The 23,437-nt window shown below is 51.5% G+C and overlaps 1 protein-coding gene across 2 annotated transcripts in view; it reads left to right on the top strand.

Moving 5' to 3' along the window:
* Positions 1 to 2,155: 2,155 nt before the first annotated feature.
* TMCC2 (transmembrane and coiled-coil domain family 2) overlaps positions 2,156 to 23,437 on the top strand; it is a 36,913-nt gene continuing 15,631 nt past the window's right edge. Inside the window, exons 1-3 of one of the 2 annotated variants that reach the window (XM_079938201.1) lie at positions 2,754 to 2,846; positions 13,764 to 13,873; positions 14,563 to 15,093. In XM_079938201.1, the coding sequence (XP_079794327.1) occupies positions 14,590 to 15,093 (504 nt within the window). In that variant the 5' untranslated portion in view covers positions 2,754 to 2,846; positions 13,764 to 13,873; positions 14,563 to 14,589. Of the gene's footprint in view, positions 2,847 to 13,763; positions 13,874 to 14,562; positions 15,094 to 23,437 lie in introns of both variants that reach the window. The other variant, XM_079938200.1, reaches the window with a different exon arrangement.

Genomic DNA, 23,437 nt, shown 5'->3' on the forward strand with positions numbered 1-23,437 from the left:
TATCCCCACTTCTCAAAGAGGAAACTGGGGCTTCAAGAGGTTAGACAACTTGCCTCCAATCACATGGTCAGTGGAGAGCAGAGCCAGGATTTGTCCCCAAGCAGTCTGGCCACAGAGTCTGAGCTCTTAAGCTCTGCACAATGCTGCCTCTCCAAAATGGAATGTAAAGCATTGGCTGATTTCATGAAACCCACCACTTTTTTGTTGACCTGCTAAATATGGCCACAAACAGGAAATCTGTCCATCAGGCTATGGGTACAGGAAAATATTATAAACATCAAATTCAAGGTCAACTTCAACCTAGTATGGAAATGAGACATAATTCAAAATGATTATGGTCTCTGCTCCCTTAAAGCTTCACACCAACTGCCTCCACTTTTTCTTCAGTCAGGTCATGAACATGTGTCCACATGTGCTCACCATTTGCCACCCAGGGTCTGTAGGGCCCCTGCACTTCACTGGGGCGAGTCAGGCAGGGGGCAGTAGACTCTGACATCTTGCACTGAGGTCATCTGCCCCCACTGGTTCTATCTACTCCTGCCACCGACTTCAAAGGCACATTCTGCCTTTCCCTCACCATTGAAAATGCTAAAGGCTTGTGGCCTTGTGTTTCCACATTGTGCCTGATACTGTGTAGTGGAGGTGGGGGTGGTTCTACATTTCCAGCCCATCCTAAATTCCTGTTTTCTAGAAATGGAGCTGCCTTGTTTAGAAAGTAGCTGCTAGACTGAAGTAAATTCTTAACAACTTAGGCTCTTCTAGGACACACATTAAAATGAGTGGGAAAAAGACAGAACAGAGTCAGGAGACTTGCAGACTAGTAGGACTGAAGTGAGGCCAGAATGGTATGATGGGTGTGAAAGAGACTGGGAAACTGTGAAACACTTTAGAGATCACTGTGACTCACTGCCTGAGTGGCCCCTTCACTACAGTCTAGGCCAGTGCTTCTCAAATGTTAGCTTACATCAGAATTACCTGGAGGACTTGTTAAAACAGATTTTGGGGCCCACTATTTTTGATTCAGTAGGTCTGGATGGTGTCCAATAATCTGCATTTCTATCAAGTTTCCAGGTGATGCGATGCTGATGCTGCTGGTCCCAGGACCTTACTTTGAGAACTGTTCGTCTAGGCTGCTGGGTGGACAAAAACCATGGTATCCACAGTTAGCACAGGGTAGGCACTCATATGGGGTTGTTACTATTACTAGGCTGAATATTTTGGTAACCCCAGTATTTGCTCTCTTGTGCCTCCAGATTAGTCGGCGCAGTTTGGCTGAGGTTTATGGGAAAAAGAGATTGCATTCCTTTCCTCTCTTCCATGTCTCAACCTCCTGCCATAAATACCCCTTCTTATTTAAAAGCTGCTTCACAGTTTGCAAAAAACTCTCACATACATTATTGTGTTCAAAAATGAAATACATTCTCATTTCTGAGCATAAAGCTGAGACTCATAAGATAGTTTACCTAAAGTGGGGGGAAGGGAAGGGGCGATGGGGCAGAACACCCGCTTTCTTCTGCTTGCATTCGCAGCTCTGAATGTAGGCATTGGTAGGTGTTTCAGGTCAAGCGTCAGAGGGGATCCGCGTCTTCCTCATTGAAGAGATGTCATAATGTGCAAAGTTAGAGCAAAAAAGCAGCGATGATAAGCATCCCAATTCGTCTCCTCCCCGCCAAATAAAATGAGTGGGTGGGGGGAACCCCGACAGAGTCCTTCCTGGAAGACTCACGCATCTGAGTGAGTTTTAGCAGATCCTCACGCATCTGCTAAAACCGCGTTCCATTGGCCAGCCGCCCCTAGTCTCTACTCCGCAGCCCGCTCTCTGCAATGCTAAAACACAGCAGCCTTGCCCTCCAGACCTCTCCTGGGGGATTGCACGATGCAACCAACCCTAAAAACGTGGCCGCGCGACGCCCCCCTCAGCCCTCCGGGCTTCCCATTGGCCCGTTGCCGTTGTCACTCCCTCCTTGCCTCGCCTTCCCCCTCCCGGGCCGAGGCACTGGGCGGGGTAGGTTGCGCGCTTGCCGCTGGCTCTGGCGGCGGTCGAGGCTTTGCAGCAGGCGGCGCGGAGGGCGGGGAGTGGGTCTAGAGCGCGCGCGCGGGGGAGGGGCGGGGCGCGGCGAGCTGCGGGCTGCGCTGCCGGCCAGTGTGGGGCGGGGGCTCGCGGCAGGGCTGGGGGCCGCAGTCGGCGCCGAGGGCTGCCGACGAGGACCTGCCCGGCCGGCCGCGCCATGCCTGCCGCGCCCAGCAGCCCGGCCCGCCGGGAGGGATGCGCTGTGCCGCCCAGCTCCCCTCCGCCCGGCCCTTGCCCTGAAGCAGAAAGTTTGGGGGCTGGGGGCTATCTCCTCCCGCTCCAATGACTGCCCAAGGACTCCTGCTGCCCAGCCTCGATTGTGATCTGTCTCCGCTCCCCAGGTCGTAATGAACTATTCCAAGCTGTAACCAAGGCTCCCCTCCTCTCCCCTCTCTCACCCTCCTTTAAAAAGGTTTATTTTTTTAATTCAAGAAATTGTGATCCGCCGACTCCCCTCCTCGTTAATCATTTAGACCCCGAGCCTCGTTTCTGAGTGTAAGAGGGGGTGCGGTCTCCCCCAAGAAGGCGCGCTGGAAGGACAGATTCCCCTTGCCGACCCACATACACCATGAAGAGGTGCAAATCGGACGAGCTGCAGCAACAACAGGGTGAGGAGGATGGAGCTGGGCTGGAAGATGCAGCTTGCCACCTGCCGGGCGCGGACCTCCGGCCTGGGGAGGCCACGGGTGCTAACTCCGCTGGCGGGCCAACTTTGGATGCGGGCGCTGCCACGGCGCCCAACCCGGGTCCCCGAAGCAAGCCTCCCGATTTAAAGGTGAGCGCAGACCCTCCCCTTACGAGTCCAGCCGGCGACTTAGCTTTCCCCGCCCCACGCAGAAGTGCTTTAACAGGATAAAAGTGATGGGGAAGCCAGACAAAGGTCAGAGAGAATGAGCAGATGTTGGGCCAGACCCTGTGCTGGACGTCAGGTACCATTTGTGCCTCTTTCTTTCAGCTTATTTCGGGCCTCTGTGTTTGTTCCTCATTATTCAGCAGACGTTCTAGTGACTTACGCATCCGAGATTGTTTGAATAATGTGTGTGAAGTGCTATTCGCAGACAAAGGGCTGGAGAAATCCAAGATGCTAACTAAAAAGTTGACATCACTTTCCCTCCTGTAAAATGGCAGGGGAAGACAATGACAGCGTGGGAGCCCAAGCAAAAGACCGTTAGTTTCCTTTGCTGAATTGGTTTCCTCCTTTGGGGACCTTCCTGGAGTGAAGCTCAGTTTGTCCATCTGTGAAAGGGGAGTGTGGGTTTCTTGCCGTTAGGTGGAGCCAGAGGTTAAGCTAGTGCTTGGAGATCCCTGCCCGCTTGCTAAACCAACCCCAGCGTGGAGAACTGACAGGTGGCCGCTTAGTGCTTAGGCTGGCTTGGGGCCTCGGTTCAAGTTGCACACACGCAGAGCCGGCATTTAGAACCAGGATCCGAAAGAGGAGATTGCATGCAGCTGGGAGTCCTTTATTTTCCAGCCTGAGGTTGCCGAGACAATTATTGAGCTGTATTGGATGTCTCTATATTAATTAAAACAGCAGCTGTGATAAATAATGCACCTTTGCTGGAGCTGCCACAGGGACTGCAGGCTCAGGCTTCTCAAGCCAGCTCACCACAGTGGTGAGAGAGATGTCAGCCCAAGGAAGGAACTTAGATGCATCGGAGATTGATGCCTGGGGTCATTTTCTCCAGAGAGGGTGCAAGGTCTTAGCTAGGGGAGCAAAAGGACTCCGTCCGTTATGTTAAATAAAGCCTGTATCCTATGGCAGCAGCCACTAAGGAGCTCACCAGAATAAACCAATGACATTCCTCGTTTGGCCTGAGCGGCACAGAGTCAGGAAGTTTAGAGCGCAGGTGAGTGTGCTCTTACCTGTGTGTTACCTGTCTGTGTTTCTTGGGGAGGGGTGAGAACGTAACTGCTACCTCCATGTATGTACTTTAAAAATTTGTGGTAGTTATTGGAATGTGACCTCTGGTTTTGCTGCTGTCCTTTTCAGAGTTTTGGGGCTAGCCTTATGTCTAAGATGAGCTCCACTGGGTAGGCTGTGCGCAGGAAGTCCTTGGTACCTGGCACACCTCTCACTTCTGAGCCCACCCTGTGTGGTCAGGAGGTGTGGTTCCTGTTTTAACTGAGATGGTGAAGGAAAAGAGCTGCTCTTAATGCTGATGTGGGGAGGGGGCCAGCCTTCTGCTGCAGACTTCATCTTCATTCTGTGCCGATGCAGATGGGTCTGGCCAGCAAACCCTGATTCCTTGACCAGGTGGGATTCTCATGCTGAGTCCACGAGCAGCAGCCTTGGAAACTCCCCGACTCTTCAGCTCAGGCAGCACTGGAAACGGCCAGCTCCATTCATTCCCCCAGCTGCCTTCGTGAGGGAAGGTGGACTGGTTGTGGTATGGGGCTGCAGTGTCTTTGTCTCTGTAGATAAAGCTGCTTAAAGAAGCTCGTTCATCTCCACCCTCTTATACTCCCTCTCTTTTTCTCTCTTTTTTTTTTTTTTGTGACACTCTCATTCTGGTTGGGGCAGACATAGCAACAACTCTACATTTGATGTTAAATGCTGACTTTCCCCGAACCAAAATTGTGATCAGGTGTGAGAAAAGATGTTGTCCTTCCAAGTTATCCTCCACCCCCACCAGAAAGCGTATCACCGAGGTGACCACTGCCATGTGGACCCAGGCTGGCAGCCCAGAGAAAACCTAGCTGCTGCCTGCTCAGTGGGAGCACAGGGAGACAATCAGGGCCTTTTCCTGTTTATCTCTGTCTGCTTTATCACGTGTTTACAGCGTAGGGACTTCAGAACCAGGCATGAACTTGGGGGCTGTCGCAATTTGATTTGCTCTGTGATCTCAGGCACATCACTCAACTTTTCTGAGCCTTTTTTCTGGGGGAAAGGGACCAGGAATATTGAAGTGTGTCCAAACTCGTTTACCAGTGCTGGCACAGTTTTCCAATGATGGAAAAATTCCATCTTCGGCTCTAGCACTGGGTAGAAGCTAACTTGTTTTAGATTTGATGGTGGTACCAAAACGGGGTAAGTTTGATTTTTAACACCCCCCCTGTCTCATACCTGTGTTTGGCCTGGAGCAACCAGCAGTTCTGGCTTGCTTTTGTTTTCATTTTAAACTTTGGAGATAGGAACTTTTGGTCCCTTAAGTCCCACTTCTGTTTTCTTGTGACAGCTCCAGGCATTGTGATGGATTAGGTGCAATGGAGGAAATCATCTTGAGAAAGGGGGAAAAAAAAAAAAAGGCTTTGTGTGAAGCACCTCCGAGGAAGTTGTGCAGAGGGAGAGGAGAGAATTTTGGTCTGAATGTGCGCTAGCTAGTGGCAGCCAGAGCTTTCAGGGACTCCCGTGGTCTCCCTCCATGGTCCTTCAGTGTTGTGGAGAACCGCACTGTAGATTTCTCCTATGGTGGCCCGGGATCTGTGATTATGGGGTGGGGAGGACCAGTGAAAAGAAGGAAAAATAATTAAGCAGCAATCTTAAAGGAGCACTCATAAAACTGTAACTGTATGCAGGTACTTTGGGGGCCTTCTCAGCTACTCCACACATTTGATGTGACCTTCAGGGGTGATCTCAGCAGACGCTCCTGCAACAGGAGCCCAACAATTCGGAGTCACATCCCCTGCCCGCTGTGGCTTGGATTCCTGTTGAACCACTTGAGTTCATGTCTTGATTCATTTGTGATCATTATCCAGTCCTTTGCTGCTGCCAGGTTCCTTGCTAGTTGGGAGGAGATGCTAGATTGCTGGTCACAGAGAGTGTCGGCTGACCAAAAGTACACCAAGATTTTCCGGCAAGTAAATGCAGTACCAGTGAGAGTGGGAGTGGGAGGGGCTCAGGGAAAAACTGCAGAAAGGGACACGAAGCACACGTTCCTGTTAAAAATACAGCATGTGGTAGATGTTGCTGAGGCCTGGGATGAGTGGCTCAGCACGAGAGTCAGCTGGCTCTGTCCTGATGCCTCTTAGAATCCCGAGGGCAGGGGAGGAAATCGCAGACCTCTCCATCTCTCCCCAGCCTTTCCTGAAAGGAAGGCTCTGGGTTTGCTGGCTGGAGGCCTTCCCCTAGACTTCCCCTGAGGTTCTCTTTCCCCTCACAAAAGCCCCTGCAAACAATTTCTCCAGGGATTTCTGAACCATACTAATATTTTTTCCTGGAAGAAGGGGGTGCTCTGAGTTGCACCATTCCAATCCTGGTTCGAAGTGCTTTTTATTTTTAATTTTTATGTATTTATTTTTGGCTGTGTTGGGTCTTTTTGCTGCACGCGGGCTTTCTCCAGTTGTGGTGAGCGGGGGCTACTCTTCGTTGCGGTGCGCGGGCTTCTCATTGAGGTGGCTCCTCTTGTTGCAGAGCACGGGCTCTAGTCACGTGGGCTTCAGTAGTTGTGGCACACAGGCTCAGTAGTTGTGGCTCTGGGGCTCTAGAGCGCAGGCTCAGTAGTTGTGGCGCACGGGCTTAGTTGCTCCGCGGCACGTGGGATCTTCCCGGACCAGGGCTCGAACCTGTGTTACCTGCATTGGCAGGCGGATTCTTAACTACTGCACCACCCAGGGAAGCCCCTTGAAGTGCTTTTGACTCAGGACTCATTTGGGTTCTTTCATCCACACCATTCACTGGTCTTCCTGTCTGCTCAGAGTGAAGAGCGATTAGAAACCAAAGAGCTGAGGGAAAGTCGCAACTGAATCCTATATGATTCTCCTTGCTGGCTCGCAGCCTGTGCTGCTCACAGATGCGTCACCTGCGCCTGATGCCCCTTGTTTGTTCAGCGGTCCAATAGAGAGCCTGCCGGCAAGGGGTTCATGGGTTAACAGATACTGATGCCTTCAGCGGGGAAGGCATGTTTTAAATTGTAAAACACGACATCCATATAAAAGTGTCTGAAAACATATGTACCCCTTAAATAACAACAGCAAAACAGACACCCCGTCTACCTACCACCCAAATTAAGAGAGAGAACATTGACATTCCCAAGAAGCCTCTGCTTATTTTTATCTTCTTTTATTTATTTATTTTTAAGGCCCAGGGTTTTAGTAAAATTAATGGGCCTCAGCTTCTCCACTTTTTCAATGGAGAAGACAGGCGACTTCATGGGAATGCGGGCGGGATGGAGGGTTGTGTGTGCTCTGGGACCCTGAGGAAGGGTTCTGCTGGTAGGGCAGGGCTCTATGTGGTCTTGCTGCATCATGAGGCCCCCAGCTCTCCTTCAGAAGTGATATGTTCAGGTGTGAAGATTCCCACAGCCTCAGGTGGGAGCAGGACCCCTGGGAGAGGTTTCATCAGGGGAGGTAGGATTGCGGTAGACCTAAGCACAAGGAAATGGGAAATCAGTCCTTTGGCAGCAGGCACTGCCTCTGCCTCCAGGCAAACAGGGTAAAGCACTTGCAAGAAAGTCATCCGTTGAAGCACATGTAAGTTTGAGGGTGCTTCGAGCATCACTGATGGAATCAGAAACATATGGGGTTCTTCAGAAGAGGTGCACTTAGAGCAAGTTGTAAAGGGTGGAGACGTTAATTACCAAAGAAGAGGAGAGCACTTTCTAAGTGGGGGAAGTGAAAGGGCACGTGCCAGGTCCCTTGTGAAGTCAGTGCCCTTTTTTGACTGGACAGCAGTTCCCCAGCCCTGTAAATAGTCAGGGACAGTGGAGGGTGGTGAAGAATGCAGAGGGTGCCTGTTTTTGTCCCACCTGGACCTAATGTGAGGCGGGCAGAGGGTCCTAAGGCCTGGGGTTGTCCCTCTCCTACCCCCTCTGCCATCAGGAATTTTCAGAGCAGCGCTGGATATGGGCTTGGGAGGAGGAATTGGTGGCCGACGGGAAAGCATGTGGTGAACGAAGCTGTCTGTTCTCCTGCCACATGTTGGGTTCTAGATGAATTCCCAGCTGCCCTTGTTCCAGTGGGAACTGTCGTGCAGCCTTGGCATTTACAGAATGTGCTGCTTTTCGTGTATTTAATTGTCTTAACTGCCAATCCCATTAACAAGAATCTCTCCGTCAACAGGAATTGAAACATTTGATAGGACCTGAATTTGGGGTTGAAGTTTTAAAAAAGTGTGGGTGTCAGGAGCTGGGGGAAAAATATCTCAGGTGGCTTCTCAGTGGTGGTCTTGGAGGCCAACTCAAAATTCATGCCTATTTTCATCTCTCCTCTAAGAAAGACATCTCGCTTTGAAATGCTCATGGATGAGGAGGGTGCATTCTTAGAATGAGGCCATACTAGACAGGGTCCACCTTTATCAGCCAAACACTTAAGCCTCTCTGCATGTTGAAAAGTTAAAACAAAACTGTTGAGGGATTGCAGTTATGTTTTGTGATTGTGTGAGAAAGACAATATTTGACTTTTCAAACCAAATGGCTAAAAGCTTCCTTATTCCAGCCAAGCTGGCTGAATGATGTCCACCTGGAAAACAAAGCTGGCTGTGAGAACATTAAGCCTTGACCTAAGCCATTTGTGAGGACAGTAAACACATTCAGGCTCCTGGGTCTGTGTTCATCTTTTTTTTTTTTTTTTTTTTTTTTGCGGTACGCGGGCCTCTCACTGTTGTGGCCTCTCCCGTTGCGGAGCACAGGCTCCGGACGCGCAGGCTCAGCGGCCATGGCTCACTGGCCCAGCCGCTCCGCGGCATGTGGGATCTTCCCGGACCGGGGCACGGACCCGTGTGCCCTGCATCAGCAGGCGGACTCTCAACCACTGCGCCACCAGGGAAGCCCTGTGTTCATCTTTTTCCAGGCAATTACTAAGATGATAGACTGAGACGAGGTTTTAACTGCAGCAGGAGGGATCTGGGTTACACACAAAAAACTGTGTGAATGAGCATTTTAAATCTTTGGAAAAGATAGTTGTCTAAGGATTAAATCGCCTTTTTAAGATGGTCTTGTAGATGCACACAGTTTCCACTCAGAAAATAATTAAGTAGCAATGGCCATGTTTGTGTTAAGGTCTCTCCCCCTACTATTGGGGGCACAAAGATAATAGATGTTATAGCTCCTGCCCTCCATTTGCTCATGGAGGATTCCATCCAGAAGCAGGTGAAAAGTTGGATAACAGTTTGACAGAGCCGTGTCACAAGGCAGAACATGATTAATTGCGAGATGTGTGGTGCAGATGACGAGTTCAGAGCAGGAGTTCAGAGCAGGGTGGTGAGGTCACTTTAGACCAGCATGGTCAGACAGGGCTGTATGGGACGGGAGGCAGTGAACGGGGTGTAGGATAAGAGGCAGAGAGAGGGCACACCGCGAAGATACCTTTAATCAGAATCTTTTAGGACTTCCCTGGCGGTCCAGTGGTTAAGACTTCACCTTCCAGTGAGGTGGGTGTGGGTTCAATTCCTGGTTGGGGAGCTAAGATTCCCACATGCCTCGCGGCCAAAAAACCAAAACATAAAACGAAGCAAGGGCTTCCCTGGTGGTGCAGTGGTTGAGAGTCCGCCTGCCGATGCAGGGGACACGGGTCCGTGCCCTGGTCCGGGAAGATCCCACATGCCGCGGAGCGGCTGGGCCCGTGAGCCATGGCCGCTGAGCCTGCGCGTCCGGAGCCTGTGCTCTGCAACGGGAGAGCCCACAGCAGTGAGAGGCCCGCGTACCGCAAAAAAAAACAAAAAAAAACGGAAGCAATACTGTAACAAATTCAATAAAGATTTAAAAAATGGTCCACATCAAAAAAAAATCTTTTATGCTGATAAAAGTTGAGCCGATTCTGCCTTAAGATCTGCTGCATGAGGTCACCTTGCCTGACTTGCACTGGCTCAGGCAGAATTCTCTGAGCCTAAAGGAATGAGGAATTAAAATAAAATTGAGAATGGGGAAATCACTTGCCCCTGAGTTGAGATCTGTTTGTTTCATGTCAGCTGGGATGCTGGGGAAGAAAAAAATGCTTCCAAAAATCTTTCATCACTGTGTTTCTAAGAGAAACAGTTGCAGCCGCTCACTCTTCATCATTGTGGCCATCAGCGCCAAACCTGGGGTGGCAGTTCCTCTCCTGCTCCAACCCCAGGCTCCCCACCCAAGGCCTCCTAAGGGCAATTGAAGACTTCTGCAATCCACTTTGTATCTCCAGAGTAGGACTCTGTGGGTTTTTTTTACAGCGATTAGCTCTCTAATGCTGGCCCTGTTTCCATAGAGACCCTATAAATAGAGGAACGTTGGCGACCTAGGCTTGCTAAGGCTCACGGTAACCCAATCACCCCCTGAACCCTCCCAGCCGGACCTGTGGTGGGGCAGAGGGAGTTTCAAACCCAGGCAGGAGGAGGGGATGTGCAGTCAGCGCTGCGGTCAGCTGCCAGGTGGGATAATTAACTCTAGGTTAGTGTCACTTTTAAAGATCCTTTCAGCTCTAATGGGAGTTGTTAAGAATACAGGGACTTGGAGGAATTAGAAGCTGCTTCTGGCTATTTTAAACCAGATGGTGCCAAAGTCACTGCACCCCGAAGCATTTTACTTTTGACCTCATGCAGCTGTGTTTGCAGCTTTTGGAGCAGACTTCCCCTTTGGGGGACCCACACCCAGGGAGGAAAGGGGATGAAGCCTAACTGTTCAGAGACCACAGCCTTCTCAGGAAGGATCTTTCGGAAACCATCTAGCCTACGCTTTCTTCCTGAGACGATGCTAGCACTCCAAGGAGATGGCGTCCTTTCTGCCCTTTAAGATAGTTCAGGGAAAGACAGCAAGCTTCTGTCATTTACCTGCCCAGGTACAGGCACCTGGCCTCAGGATGCTCTCCATTCTGCCTTGCTTCTGGCCTCTGGGCAGTTCTGGGACAGCCCTTGCTTGTTCTCATGGATCAGGAGAGCTGTTTGTGTCTCATCTCTAGCTCTGAAACGTCTCAGTTCTCTTTTCCTAATAAATACATGGCTTCATTTGGCCACCAAAATGGTTTCTGGCAGCTGGGGAAAAGCAATAGTCAATGTGGAGAAGCAAGTGACATTTAGTAGCTGGAACCTGTTAGTCAGAGCAGGTGGTGCTTTCTGCCGCGTTGGTGGCTGAGTTCCCTCAAGCTAGTCACCATGGTTTTCCTCATTTCCAAAACTTGTGGCTGGTTATGTGTATGTGCTGGTTTCTTTTTCTTTCTTTCTTTCTTTTTTTTTTTTTTGAACACTTACTCACCGCGTTATGTCAAAACTCCTTAACTCTCTCCTCCCTGACACCCACATGCAGAAACAGCCCAGCCCATGTCTTATAAGTGAGGAAAAACCCCTGCATTTGGTGCCATCTCTCTCCCCCCATTATTCTTTGTCTTCTTTTTTGTTCTTTTCCCTCATCTCTACCATAGACTTTAGCAGACTCCTCAGCGCTGCTGGGGCAAAGGTCCTGGGGTCACCCTGGCTTTCCTTTACCTGCAGAACAGATGGGAAGGTGGGAAAGGAAAACCCACACTGGTTACAGGTCTTGCCCCAGTCCTACAATGTGGCACGGGAAGATTCACCGCTGCAGTTCAGGGGGCGGAACCCCCCATGGCCCAAGCATGTTTGTTTTGTTTTGATCCTGCCTGTGATGCTGTTCTGGGACACATGTAAATACTGTATCTGCTTTAGTCTCGGAATCAGTGTGTGAGCCAGTGAAGGTAGCTTAGACTAGAAGTTGGAGATTCTTCCGTGTGACTGGGATGAGCCCCTTAACTGTGCTGTGCTGCAGTTTCTTCATCTGCAAAATGAAGACACTGATGCTCTGTGACATCCTGCCTCCTGGGCTTAGGCTAGCGTCAGGTTAGAGTGACAGCACACATTGGAAAGCACTTTGAAAAATGCTGTTGTATGATAGTAAAAGTCATTTGACCAAGGATTTTAGGATTCAAAGCAGTATAGCAGACAGTGGTGGCTGCTGTCCCCAGCGCCTGCCCCCTTCTCCTGGGGCTCAGAGAGAGGAAATGCCTTGGGACTCCGGTGCCGTCTTTTGAAGGGAACCCTGTATCTGAGTGGATGTGGAAGAGGGGCCTCAGTGTTGGAGAAGCTAGGCTAGGAGTGGTGGGGAGAGGAGAAAGAGGCTTGGAATAGAATATGCTAGAAAGACAATTTGGAATATGTAATGTGACCATTTAGCAGAAGTTGCTGGGCAAATGCCAGAGCCAGCTGGCCCCATCTACAGTGCCTGCAGGATGGTCTGCTATCAGCTTGGGCCCAACGAGGAGGAGGGTGTCCTGGCCTGTCCCTGGTCCAGAGGCGGCAGGATCCGGCCATTTCCGAGTCCGGCGGAGTGCACGGCTCAGTCCGGCCTGCCTTGGACGGGGTGGTTTTACCCTGAGCAGACTCTGCCTCAGGCTGGCCCCGAGGAGATGGTAGCTCCCGTCGGGAGACCTGGCACTGTGAAACCTAGCATCTGCGGGGCTGCCCCGGGATTAACTTCTTGAGAAGGAGTAATGGTCACCTTAATTTCCTCACCTAAAAATGGAAATGTTGCTGCTGTTGCCTTTATTAGTTTCTGGGAAAATCAAGTGAGAGAATGCAGGAGAAAGAGCATATTGAAAACTGTAAACCGTTAGTTCACGGTGAGCTGTGATGATATAACTTATCTGGCCTGTAAAATGGGTTGTACAAGGGCCCCACCTACTTTGAGGATTGTGGGGCTACTCAAACGAGGTGAAAACGGAAAATCCTGCACTTTGACGTAATCCGCAATAGTGTGCATTGTTACTGACATCAGATGTAAGTGCAGCTTACATCGTAACAGTAGTGTCTGCACAAACCACGCTGAGGTGTAAAGTTAACAGTGAGAGTGGGGTCAGCTAATTCAGAAGAGCTGAGGATGGTTTTCTCCTTGGCGTCTGCATGGTTCAAGTTTTCTGCTCTGTAAGTTTGTTTCTAGAAAAAAAAGAAAAGCCAGTACTTGTAATTCTTTGCAAGGTTTCGTAGATGACCGAGGCTGCCTCCTGAGGTGATGAGTTGTTCCTTACAGATGAAGACATTGAACCCCATGTGGCTGGGTTCTGAGCTTCCCTCTCAGGAGTTACAGAGTGGGCGTTCTCACCTGGTCCTCAGAGTCCCACCCCTCCTCCTGTTGGCTCTGAGGCTTTCTGCCGAGGGTTCGGCTCCACCACATGAGCCGACCCCCTGACAGAAGCAGCTGTCTGGAGTTATCCCACACGCTGCCTCACCCTGGCCGGGTGGTTGGGCCGCCTCTCACTGAGCAGTGCTGCCTGGGGAGCAGGTGGAACATCTCAGCGGCAGAGCTAAGAGGGAAGGCTGGGGCCAGTGCAGCACTGGGCTCCAGAGCCCCTTTGGTTTGTTCCAGTCTGAGTGGAAAGACACTAAGACTATATTCTGATTGTCTTCTAAAGAAGTGGTCACGTTACCGACCGCACTACAAGGTATGCCCATTGAGGTAGTTTATTTACTTTTTTAACATTTACCAGTTTATTATACAGGATACAGATGAACAGCCAGAGGAAGAGGCACATACGGTGAGGTTTGGAAGGTCTTGAGTACAGGAGTTTCTCGGGCCCTTGGACTGCGATGTGTCACCCTCCTGGCATGTGGAAGTATTCACCAACTCAGAAGCTTCAGTAAAATTTATTTTACGGCTATGTCAGGAATGAGATTGGCTATAAATAAGAGGAAATTATTCTAGAGTTGTACAGATAAAGATAGACTTGTTTATTTCATGAACCAAGAATCCCAGCGTAGTCATTCACAGCTGGGTTGGTGATTCCATAAGACCTTCAAGTTCCCAGGCCTGTTGTTGGGGACTTTACCATCTGTGTGTAGGTCTTCATCGTCGTGCCAGTTACTTGCAGTTGCAAGACGGCTGCTGCATCTCCAGGCATTGCCTCCACGTTCCAGATGGGAAAAGTAAAAAGGGCTAGTACCTTTATTAGGTAAGCAAAAGTTTCCCCAGAAACGCTCACCTTGCTTTTCATTGGCCCAAACTATGTCACGTGTCTACTCGTAGCTGCAAGGGGGTCTGATGAAGCAAGAATTTTTAGCATGGCACAATAAGGCCATGCAATTTGGTAAGAAAGAAAGGAGAATAGTTATTGGTAGGTCATTAGCAATATCTGCTACAATTGTATAACCTGATTGTATGACCCTGATTTTCCCAGTGAGTGTTGCAATGAGGCGTCTTTGGAAATGGATGCTTGGTGGGCCAAAAGAGCATCTGGAGGAAGGACCTAATTGGAAGGAGAAAGGGACTAGGGGATGGAGGGAGAATCAGTCCAGAGGGATAAGCCTCATGAGCCAAGTGCTGCCCGCATGTGCCACTGAGCCCCAGACTATAGGCACAGGATATCATGACCAGTAATCCTGAACCGTGTGTGGATTTGGAATGTCCTGTGGGAAGCCATACAGGTACATTTCTTTGTGAATGAGAGGAATTGGTCTGGGTTGCCACCTTTCTGCAAGGTGACCTTTAAGGCATGACAGGACATTCATGGGGATCTTCCAGATTCACATGGCTGTAGGAGCTACACTCATATCCCAGGAAGGGACCCCTCACCTCTGCCCGCAACCGACTAGGCGTTCGAGAGCTTTCCACTCACCAGATTCTTCATCTTTCCTCCTTAAGAAAATCCAGCAGCTCTCAGAGGGCTCCATGTTTGGCCACGGCTTCAAGCACCTGTTCCACGGCCGCCGCCGGTCACGGGAGAGGGAACACCCGACGTCTCAGGATTCCCAGCAGCAGCATCAGCAGGGCATGTCCGACCATGACTCCCCGGACGAGAAGGAGCGCTCCCCGGAGATGCACCGCGTCTCCTATGCCATGTCCCTGCACGACCTGCCCGCCAGGCCCACTGCCTTCAACCGCGTGCTGCAGCAGATCCGCTCCCGGCCCTCCATCAAGCGGGGTGCTAGCCTGCACAGCAGCAGTGGGGGTGGCGGCAGCGGGGGCAGTAGCCGGCGCACCAAGAGCAGCTCCCTGGAGCCTCAGCGTGGCAGCCCCCACCTGCTGCGCAAGGCCCCCCAGGACAGCAGCCTGGCCGCCATCCTGCACCAGCACCAGTGCCGCCCCCGGTCTTCTTCCACCACTGACACGTCCCTGCTGCTGGCTGATGGTGGCAACCTCTTGGCCGAGGAGGCCGAGGGTCTCAGCGACAAGGTGAGGCGGGGCAAGAGGAGGGCCTTCCGGGTCGGGGCTACTCAGAGGCAGGAGCCACCTGCGCAGGGGCCTCTGGTCTTGAGGACCTGAGCTGGGGCCTGGCCTGGTGGGTGTGGACACACTGCCATCTGCAGAGCTGTGTGTCTCATTGAAGGAGCCAGAGATAGGACAAGCCAAAAGCAAGAGATGATCCCCAAAAGGCTGATTTTTGTTTGTTTGGGGATTTGTTTTTGAAAATTATCTTTTGCTCAGGCTGATAGTAATTTTGGTTTGTTTTCCTTAAACATGCTCTCAAGAGGTAATACATGCAGTGGTTGAGAGCACAGTCTAGCATCAACCCTGGCTCTGCCACTTACTGCCTGAGTCACTTAATTTTTTTGTACTTCAGTTTTCCCAGTTGGAGATGGGGATAATAATAGTAGAATTGCTCTAGGATTAAATGGGTTCATATATGTCAAATACTTGGAATGGAGCCTGGCGCAGTATGGTTTTTAATATTGTTACCAACCAAAGAAGTTAGAGGAGGAATCCATGAAGGGCTGTTTGGTAAGAAGAAAGTCTAGTTTGGTACTTTCTGAATCTCTATATTCATTCTTTTATTCATATAATAAGTATTGATATTTCTTGCCTACTTGTTATGTGCTATAAGAACGAATAAGCCGGAGGTACTGTTCTCACTGAATAGAGGGGAGACAGACTGGTGAATGGACAAGATAGGGTGATGAGGCTGTGTTGAGGATACGGGAGCTTGTTGGAAAAGACCTTCTAGAGGAAGCTATCGAGCTGAATCTTGAAGAAGGAGTATAATTTAGCCAGAGAATTGGGAGGAAGGGTGGGGGGAGGAACGGTGTAGTGTGTACAAAGGCAAGCGAGCTGATGCCAGGGACTACCCGGGGTTCATTGTCGTTGGAGCGTTCAGCACTTTTGGGGGCTGGCAGGTAGGTAGAGGTTAGGTCACAAAAGGCCTTGCCATGTTGAGTCTGGGGTAGTGTGAAGTTATCAAAGGGTGTTAGGCAGGAAAATGGCAGGAGGAGGTCCCTTTGGGTCTTAGTGTACACAGTAGGTTAGGAAGGGGGACAGGAATGGAGTCAAATAAACCGTTATTGGAGCTATTGCCGGAGTCTAGGCTTCAGCAGTGAGGATGGAAAGTCAGAGATAAATTCAGAAGACCTTTGGCAGTTCTCATCGATAGTATAGGCGAGAAAGTGGACATGGAAGACGAAGGAAGAGTAGAGGAGGACTCTAGTTTCCTGGCTTAGCAGCTTTAGGAATGGGGCATTCTTTAGTTGAGGAAACACAGAAGGAGCATGTTTTGGGAGCCAAGTGATGCATTCACTTTTGGACACGTTGAGTTGTAGGTGCCTTTGGGAGCTGTCCATCTAAAGAGCACCACCTGGCAGTGCCTTGGGGGAGAGGTCTGGGCTGGGGCGAGCACCCTGGGAGCCAGTACTGAGCTTGAAATCCTGGGTGCGATGAGACGGTCGAAGGACATGTGTCGAGGGGGCTGAGACCAAGGACAGAGACGACGTATAAGGGACAGAGTAGCCAGGTCTGCAGGAGTGAACCTGGAGAGAAATGATGCCGAAGTATAAGGAGAAAGGAGTTTAAAGAGGGAGGAAGTAAGTATTCAACAGAGTGAAATGTAGCAGGAGTGACAGGTCAGATCTGGATTGGGAAATGTACGTAGATAGTATCAAGCAGTGGGGGTCATTGATAACTGTGGCAAGTAACTAGTTTTAGTAGATTGAGGAGATGGCGGAAGTGGAGGGTCAGCTCTTCCGGGGAGGAGAAAGGAGGCCAATATTCGTTGAGGCAGTCTGGTTTTTGTTAGTTTTTAAAAGATGCGCAGGGAGGGCTACAGATCACTAGTAGGCCAGGAAAAGGGCTTTTGACTTTTTTCTCTAGTGAGATGAGAAGTCATTAGGTTTTGTACAGATGAGTGACACCCTTGAAGAAGACCGCTCGGGCTGCTGTTTGGAGACAAGGCTATGAGCCACAGCGTGAGCAGGGAGTCTGGCTAGAAGCTGCTGGAAGCCTCCAGGGGTGAGGTGGCAGTGGTTTGCTGCAGGGTGAGAGTGGGGGAAGTGGCTGGATTCTGGATTTGCTTCAGAGATCAAGCTACAAAGGTTCCTGATGGATGTGGGGCACAACAGAAGGGGAGCGGGCAGCGATGGCTCACAGGTTTTTGGCCTGTCAGCTGGAAAGAAGGAATTGCCGTTAACTGAGTTGGGGAAGACAGCACATGGACCAGATATCTGGAGGGGCTGTGGGGCAGCAATAAGAGCTAGTCTTTGGACACGTTACGTTTGAGTTGGTTGTTGAACATCCACACGGGGAGGCCAAATAAGCAGTCAGATGTTGGAGTCTGGAGTCTTGGGAAGAAACCCAGGCTGGAGGCAGACACTTGGGGGTTGTCAGCATGTAGAGAGTATTTAAAACGATGGCACTGGACCATCTGCAAGCTTAGTTTTAACTACAGAGAAGTCTGTGCCAAGAGTGAGATCTGGATGTGTCGGCTAAAAGGGAAACGTGGCCTTGTGGAGGGAAGGGAGACCCAGAGGGACCCACAGGGTGAGCCAGTTGTTCAGCCCTTAATGAGCAAGTTTTTTTTTTTTTTGGCCGCATAGCCTGGCTTGTGGGGTGTTAGTTCCTCGACCAGGGATTGAATCCGGGCCACGGCAGTGAAAGGTGCCGAGCCCTAACCACTGGACTGCAGGGGATTCTCAGTGAGCAAGTATTTTGTTTGCAGCAGCTGCCACGCCCACCTCTCACTGCTGAGTCAGCGGATACATTTTTAAAGTCAAATTTGTACAGTCCTGTCAAGCCAGGGTCTCTGGTCCTAGAGCTGTTTAGCGAGGAGGGAGAACGGGAACCTTGTAGTCCTGAGGCTGTGCGAGCGGGTGCGGGGTGGGCACTTTCGGAGGCTGGTGAGGGGTTGTTGATGTTTGCTGACTGGGAATGCAGGGGGGAGGGGGTGGGGAGCCCATCAGCTGGGGAGCTTCTCTGCAGGCTCCCGTTTGGTCTTTACGCCGCCCCCACGGTATCCAGGAGGTGACAGTGGCAGGGTTCTGTTCTTGTTGCTGGTGGAAGACAGGCCAGGAGACTTGGGTGAGCACACTGGGGGAAGGGTCCCTGGGTTCAGGCTGGGAATGGGGAAAATGGTTATTCCTATGACTGTTTTATATCCTTATTGAGAAATTTCATCTTTCCGAAGCTTTGTCATACATATACTCCCTGGTTACTCCTCATAACATCCCTGTGAAGTTGTCAGAGCAGGTACTGTTATCTCCATGTTACACATGAGCAGACTGAGGCCTATAGGAATCAGGAAGCTGCTTGCCTAAGGGCACCCAGCCAGTTCATGGCAGAGAGGAGACGAGACCCCATGTTTCTAGCATGTCCACAAGACCAGACTGAGATCTGAAGTCACTAAAACCGCCAGGGACCATTTTGTGCAATTTCCATCATGAGCGGGTTGCCTCAGCCCAAGGACGGTGGCTTTATCTCTTGGTTGCAATTTCCCCTTCAGTTATACATCCTTTCTGATCTGGCGCTGTCCCCCCAGGGATGGCCGTGGCCCTGGGGGATGCTGAGAAGAGGGGGTGCCTCCATGTCCTGAGGAAGGGGGTCTTCCAGCCATCAGTAAACCTGCATGGTCAGCTGACTCCCCCAAACCCAGAGGCCGTTGGCTGGTGTGATAAGCTGGTGGTGGTTCCACCCTGGTCTCTGGGCATGAATAGAAGGGATTCTTCTCTCTCTAGTAAACATAGCCCCACATGCTCTCTGCAAGCTCCCTGGTGATTACTAACATCTATTTTTAATTCATAAGCCTCCCCCACTACCCACACCCCTTGCCATTGTTTAGAGCTTAGCAGCTGACTTTCAGACCAGAGCCGGCCCTATCAGGGGTTGAATTACTGAAACACCCGGGAGGCAGCTAAAGTTCCTTAGCTGTCCTGTGAGGCTCACCCCGGCCCCTCCCTAAGAAAGTAGGGGGCCTGGAGCCCCACGGAGAGCAGGGGTGCGGCAGAGGCACAGAGAAGCGTTCACAGTCCCAGGAAGCAGCTCAGTCTTAGTGATGTTGTTCGCCTGTCATTCGTTCCCTCCAGATCTACTTGGTTGTCTTCAAGGTTGTGTCTTAAATGATTCCCCTTTCAGAACAAAAACATTGTCATCTCAACCTCGCCATTCTGCTTTCTATTATTTGTGTGACACTGAGCAAGGTAACCACTCTCTGTCTTATGTCTATAAAGTGGAAAAATTAAGTCATCATTATTGGTGCCCTGGGGCATCGGCAGGTAAATAGAGAATGCAGGTGACATCTGGGTTCCCCATCTGTGTGTGGCCTTAAGCTCTGGAAATCTGGGCCCTGGAGTTTTCAGCAGGGACCACTGGTTATATGTACAGTGGCAGAGGAATTGGACCTCCTGGTTCCTCAGCAGATGAGTCTCACCCCCCTTCCCGGTCTCTCTTTTACTGAGCAGCAGTTCCTAGAAGACGTAGTGTACACTCAGGAAAATCTAGCAACTCTTCTGTCCTGCCTTGATAACCTGCTCCCAGACTTTCAGAGAGTGGATTAGCCCTTGCAGGGGTCAGAGGCTTGTTTTCCCTTTCTCCCACATTTGGCTTGGTCATTGATGCGCTCTCGGCCTTGTTCAAAAGCTCTCTCCAGCTGTCGCCGCGTTCAGAAGGCTTGTGCAAGGTGTTCCAGCTGGAGGGTCTTGGGAGAGGAAGAGTGCAGGAGTGCTGAGTTCACAGCCAGCTCTACCTGCCCGGCCCCTGACCTCGCCCTGGTCATCCTTCCCCGTCTGTGCAGTGTGGCTGGTCCCCAGGGGATGAGGAGCAGCGTGGGTTGGGGTGTTGGGACCCTGAAGCTCACAGAGGATGTCCAGAGCCTTAGGAGACCAGCACGGAATGCTCAGTGGCAGGAGGACTTTACCGACAGGCCAGCCTGCTGCCCCCTGGCTTCGAGGGTAGGCAGGGCCGGAGAGAGGACCAGGTGCTGAGGGGTGAGGGGGAGAGTGTGGAGATGATGCCACGATGGTCGCTTCCCCGTGGCCTCATGGAGGTGTTATCTCCAGGCCCCAGACGGGGAGACCAGGGACGTTCCGCTCATCACGTAAACCAGAGCAGACTCTGGACAGCCTGTCCTGTACACTCCCCCACCGGATTTCTCCAACAACAAGATTTCTCCTCTGCCCTAATAAATAAGGGGCATAAATAAGCACCCCTGTTTACTCTGAGGAATGGCAGGTGAGGGGCTGCCCTTAGCCCTAGGCTCTTGCCAAGAAGACAGGTCTTGGCAGGTGTCGAGGAGCCTGGTTTTTTTAATGTCTGGAAGCCTGCCGGTTCAGAGGTGGGTGGGGCCAGCTCTGCTGAGAGAGGTTTCCAAACAGGTTCCCTCGGCGGCTGGGGGAGGCTGGACCGTCCATCTGTGAGGCCTCCTGATGTGTCTGAGCTTGTTGCCCAGGTTCCGTGGGAGGCCGACGGGGCCCTGTCCGGCTGGCCCATTGGCCTGTCCACACAAACGCATCCACCTTTAGAGCTGCGTTACACTCTTTCCGTTCAGTCGCTCGTGTACATGCGCCGGTCCGTGCCAGCCTGGACTCACACCCAGTGGCTGGGGAGGACAGCTGCCTTCTCTGTACCCCTCTTCCACCCTCTCTCATCCCCTCTTCCCTTCTCTCTTCCTCTGTGTGGAAAGCCTCCTTAGGCAGAGGGGCAGCCAGCCCAGCGGCCTCAGGAGGGCCTCCTAAGGCAGTGCCCACGCTGCCAGCCGCCCACCAGGCCAAGGCAGGGCAGCTCTGTGCTTCGCCATGAGCTGCTGCTCCCTGTCTCAGTGATTAAAAGCCCCTGTTGCCCAGTATATCTGAGGTACCTGGTGAGTTAAGTTCTTCCTTTAGTCCGATTTGAGTTCCTCATGTTCAGGTGAAGCCCCGTTGCTTTTTAGGGGTCCTGTCCAATCAGGAGAGGGGCCGAAGAAATGACTCTGCCCCTTACCTAAAGCTCTGACACCAGAGATCATGAACAGCAGAAGCCTCTTGACTTTAGAGCAGGGTTTTGGACTCAGTTGCCCCAGCAGGCAGCTGGCCTCTGGAACTAGCCTTTATTCGTCTTTTCCCTACTGACATCCATGACTTTCTTTCTAGATAGAAAGTACCCAGTGCTCTCCGGATTAGCTCTGGCTTCTGGGAGTACAAAATTCCCCTAGGTACAGGGGGTGAAGTTAGATACCGTCCAAGTTACCTATCAAGACCTGATGTCATGCCTTCTCTACCCACCTGACTCTAAGCACAACCCCGGGGGTGGGGGGTGTGTGTGAGATGCTACCAGCCCAGACACGGGTGGGAGACGCCAGTCAGGCCCCCAGCCTTCCCGCCAGGAGCCTCAGCCCCCTCAGACACGCCCCGGTGGAAGGTGTGCTCAAGGTTTGGGTGAAAACAGAGCTGATAAAAGCAGCAAGACGAGCTGTCTGTCATCCGTTCCAGATGACAAGGAGCCAGCGCTGGTGATGTGGGCATGGGTCCTGGCAGCTAGCACAGGTCTCCCCAGCCACCGGGCACATTCCTCCCTGGATTCACCACATCCCTGAGATGTGAAACGTGACCCTGGTCTCTTCTGGTGCCAGATGAGGCAATGGAAATACAGTATCACTTACCTGATCCCTGCTCTGCTTCTTCTTTCTTTTCACAGGCACAGTTTGGGCTTTCTCTATGCACCACAGGGCAGAGGACTCTGAAACAGGAGCAGTGATGAGTGCACACACCCCATTGCATTCCTTCTAGGCTCCCAGGGAACCGAGGGCTCCCCTGAACTGCAGTGAGGGCTGGAGGCAGTGAGCAAAGTTCCTGGGAACAGAAGCCTTCTCTGACCTCCCTTCTCTCTCCAGTGGCAGGCGCTGGGGTGTTGCAGGCAGCTTGTCTGACTGTTCTTTGCCTCCAGCCATCCCGCCGCCCCAGCTCCTGCGCCCACATCCTCCGCATCCTGAGTCTGGTGCCCCTGATTCTTTTGTCCCTTTGACCTTCCTCCAAGTCTGGATTTGGGGAGTGTGCTCACTTCAGGTACCCCACCACCGGGACCCCAGAGCTGGGCCAGTATCCATAGCTAGTGAATAATTCAGCATGATCCGCAGAAGCTAAATCAGATCCTAAGTGATACTGTGACCGGGAGGCCTCCTTTGGGTGGCCGGAAAGGCGAACCCTGCCCTGGAAAGAAAAGTGCTCTGTAATATTAACTTCATTATATAAGGTTTCTTTGCTGCCTGAGAAGGCTGCTTCAGACCCAAATATTATCTGGGTGCCATGCCTGTCTACTGGCTCCTCAAGGGTTCAGGGCATTGTGGACACCCCCAGGCCATGCCAACCATGGCCTTTGACGTGTCCCTTTGAGCCCACTGGCCAGCATGCTGCAGTTTGCAGACCGCTTTGCTTTCACATATATTTCTCATTGAATCACGTCAGCTCATGATGACCTCTGAGCCCTGAGTCAGCAGGACGCCCCAAGAGTTCTATGTTTCAGTCCTCTGCTTTTAGAAGGGAGTCATTCTAAATTATTCTTGCCAAATAGGGTGGGGCGGAGGGCGCTTTGCTTCCTAAAAACTGCCCAAAAAGGAGACACTCCTTCCTCTCTGGGTCACTTTCTCCCAGGCCTGTTCCCAGTGTCGCCTCCCCCAGGGAAATAGAGTGGCTATAGAAGGCATGGAAATTGTCCCTCTTTCCTACCCAGCTGGCACCAGATTTGATTTTCCTAAAAGGGACCTGGGTGTGGTCCTCTCCACTGCCCGGCGTCTGGCTCATGACCATGAACTCTGTAACAGGAGTGTCCATGGCATTAGACAGGGCGAGGACCCATGGGCGAAAGAGATGGCCTCCTCCCTCCCTGGAAGCAGCTGCAAGGTGGTGTGGTGTGTGCACGCCCCGCAGCGCTCTCTACTCTGGCCTTTCCTGTCTGCTTTTCCAGCTCATGTGGCCGAGCCTCTCCACATGCTCCTAGGAAATGCGCCCACCTTAGTTGCTCTAGTTCACCCTGAAGAAGGTGGCCCTTCCTCCTGTGTGTCCCCAGAGGGAAGCCGGGCTCTTTGGTGACATGAGTTTCTAAGAAAATGCACCAACTGGCTGGCTCTAAGAGTGAGTGTTAGGGGAGGGACCTCTGAGTACTGACCAGTTCCCAAACCCCCATTTCCAAGAGGTGAGCGTTGGGGCAGCTGCCAGCCTTTCATGGAGGAATCCTAACCGGGAGATTTTCACAGCACATTTGGAGCCTGAAATGTTTTGAAGACATCACCTTGTATTTGAAGCTACTAAATTTAGCTGCTCTTCAGCATTAGTCTTTGCTCCTGAAGCCT

Source organism: Stenella coeruleoalba, assembly GCF_951394435.1.
Source record: "Stenella coeruleoalba genome assembly, chromosome: 1".
NCBI lineage: Eukaryota > Metazoa > Chordata > Mammalia > Artiodactyla > Delphinidae > Stenella > Stenella coeruleoalba.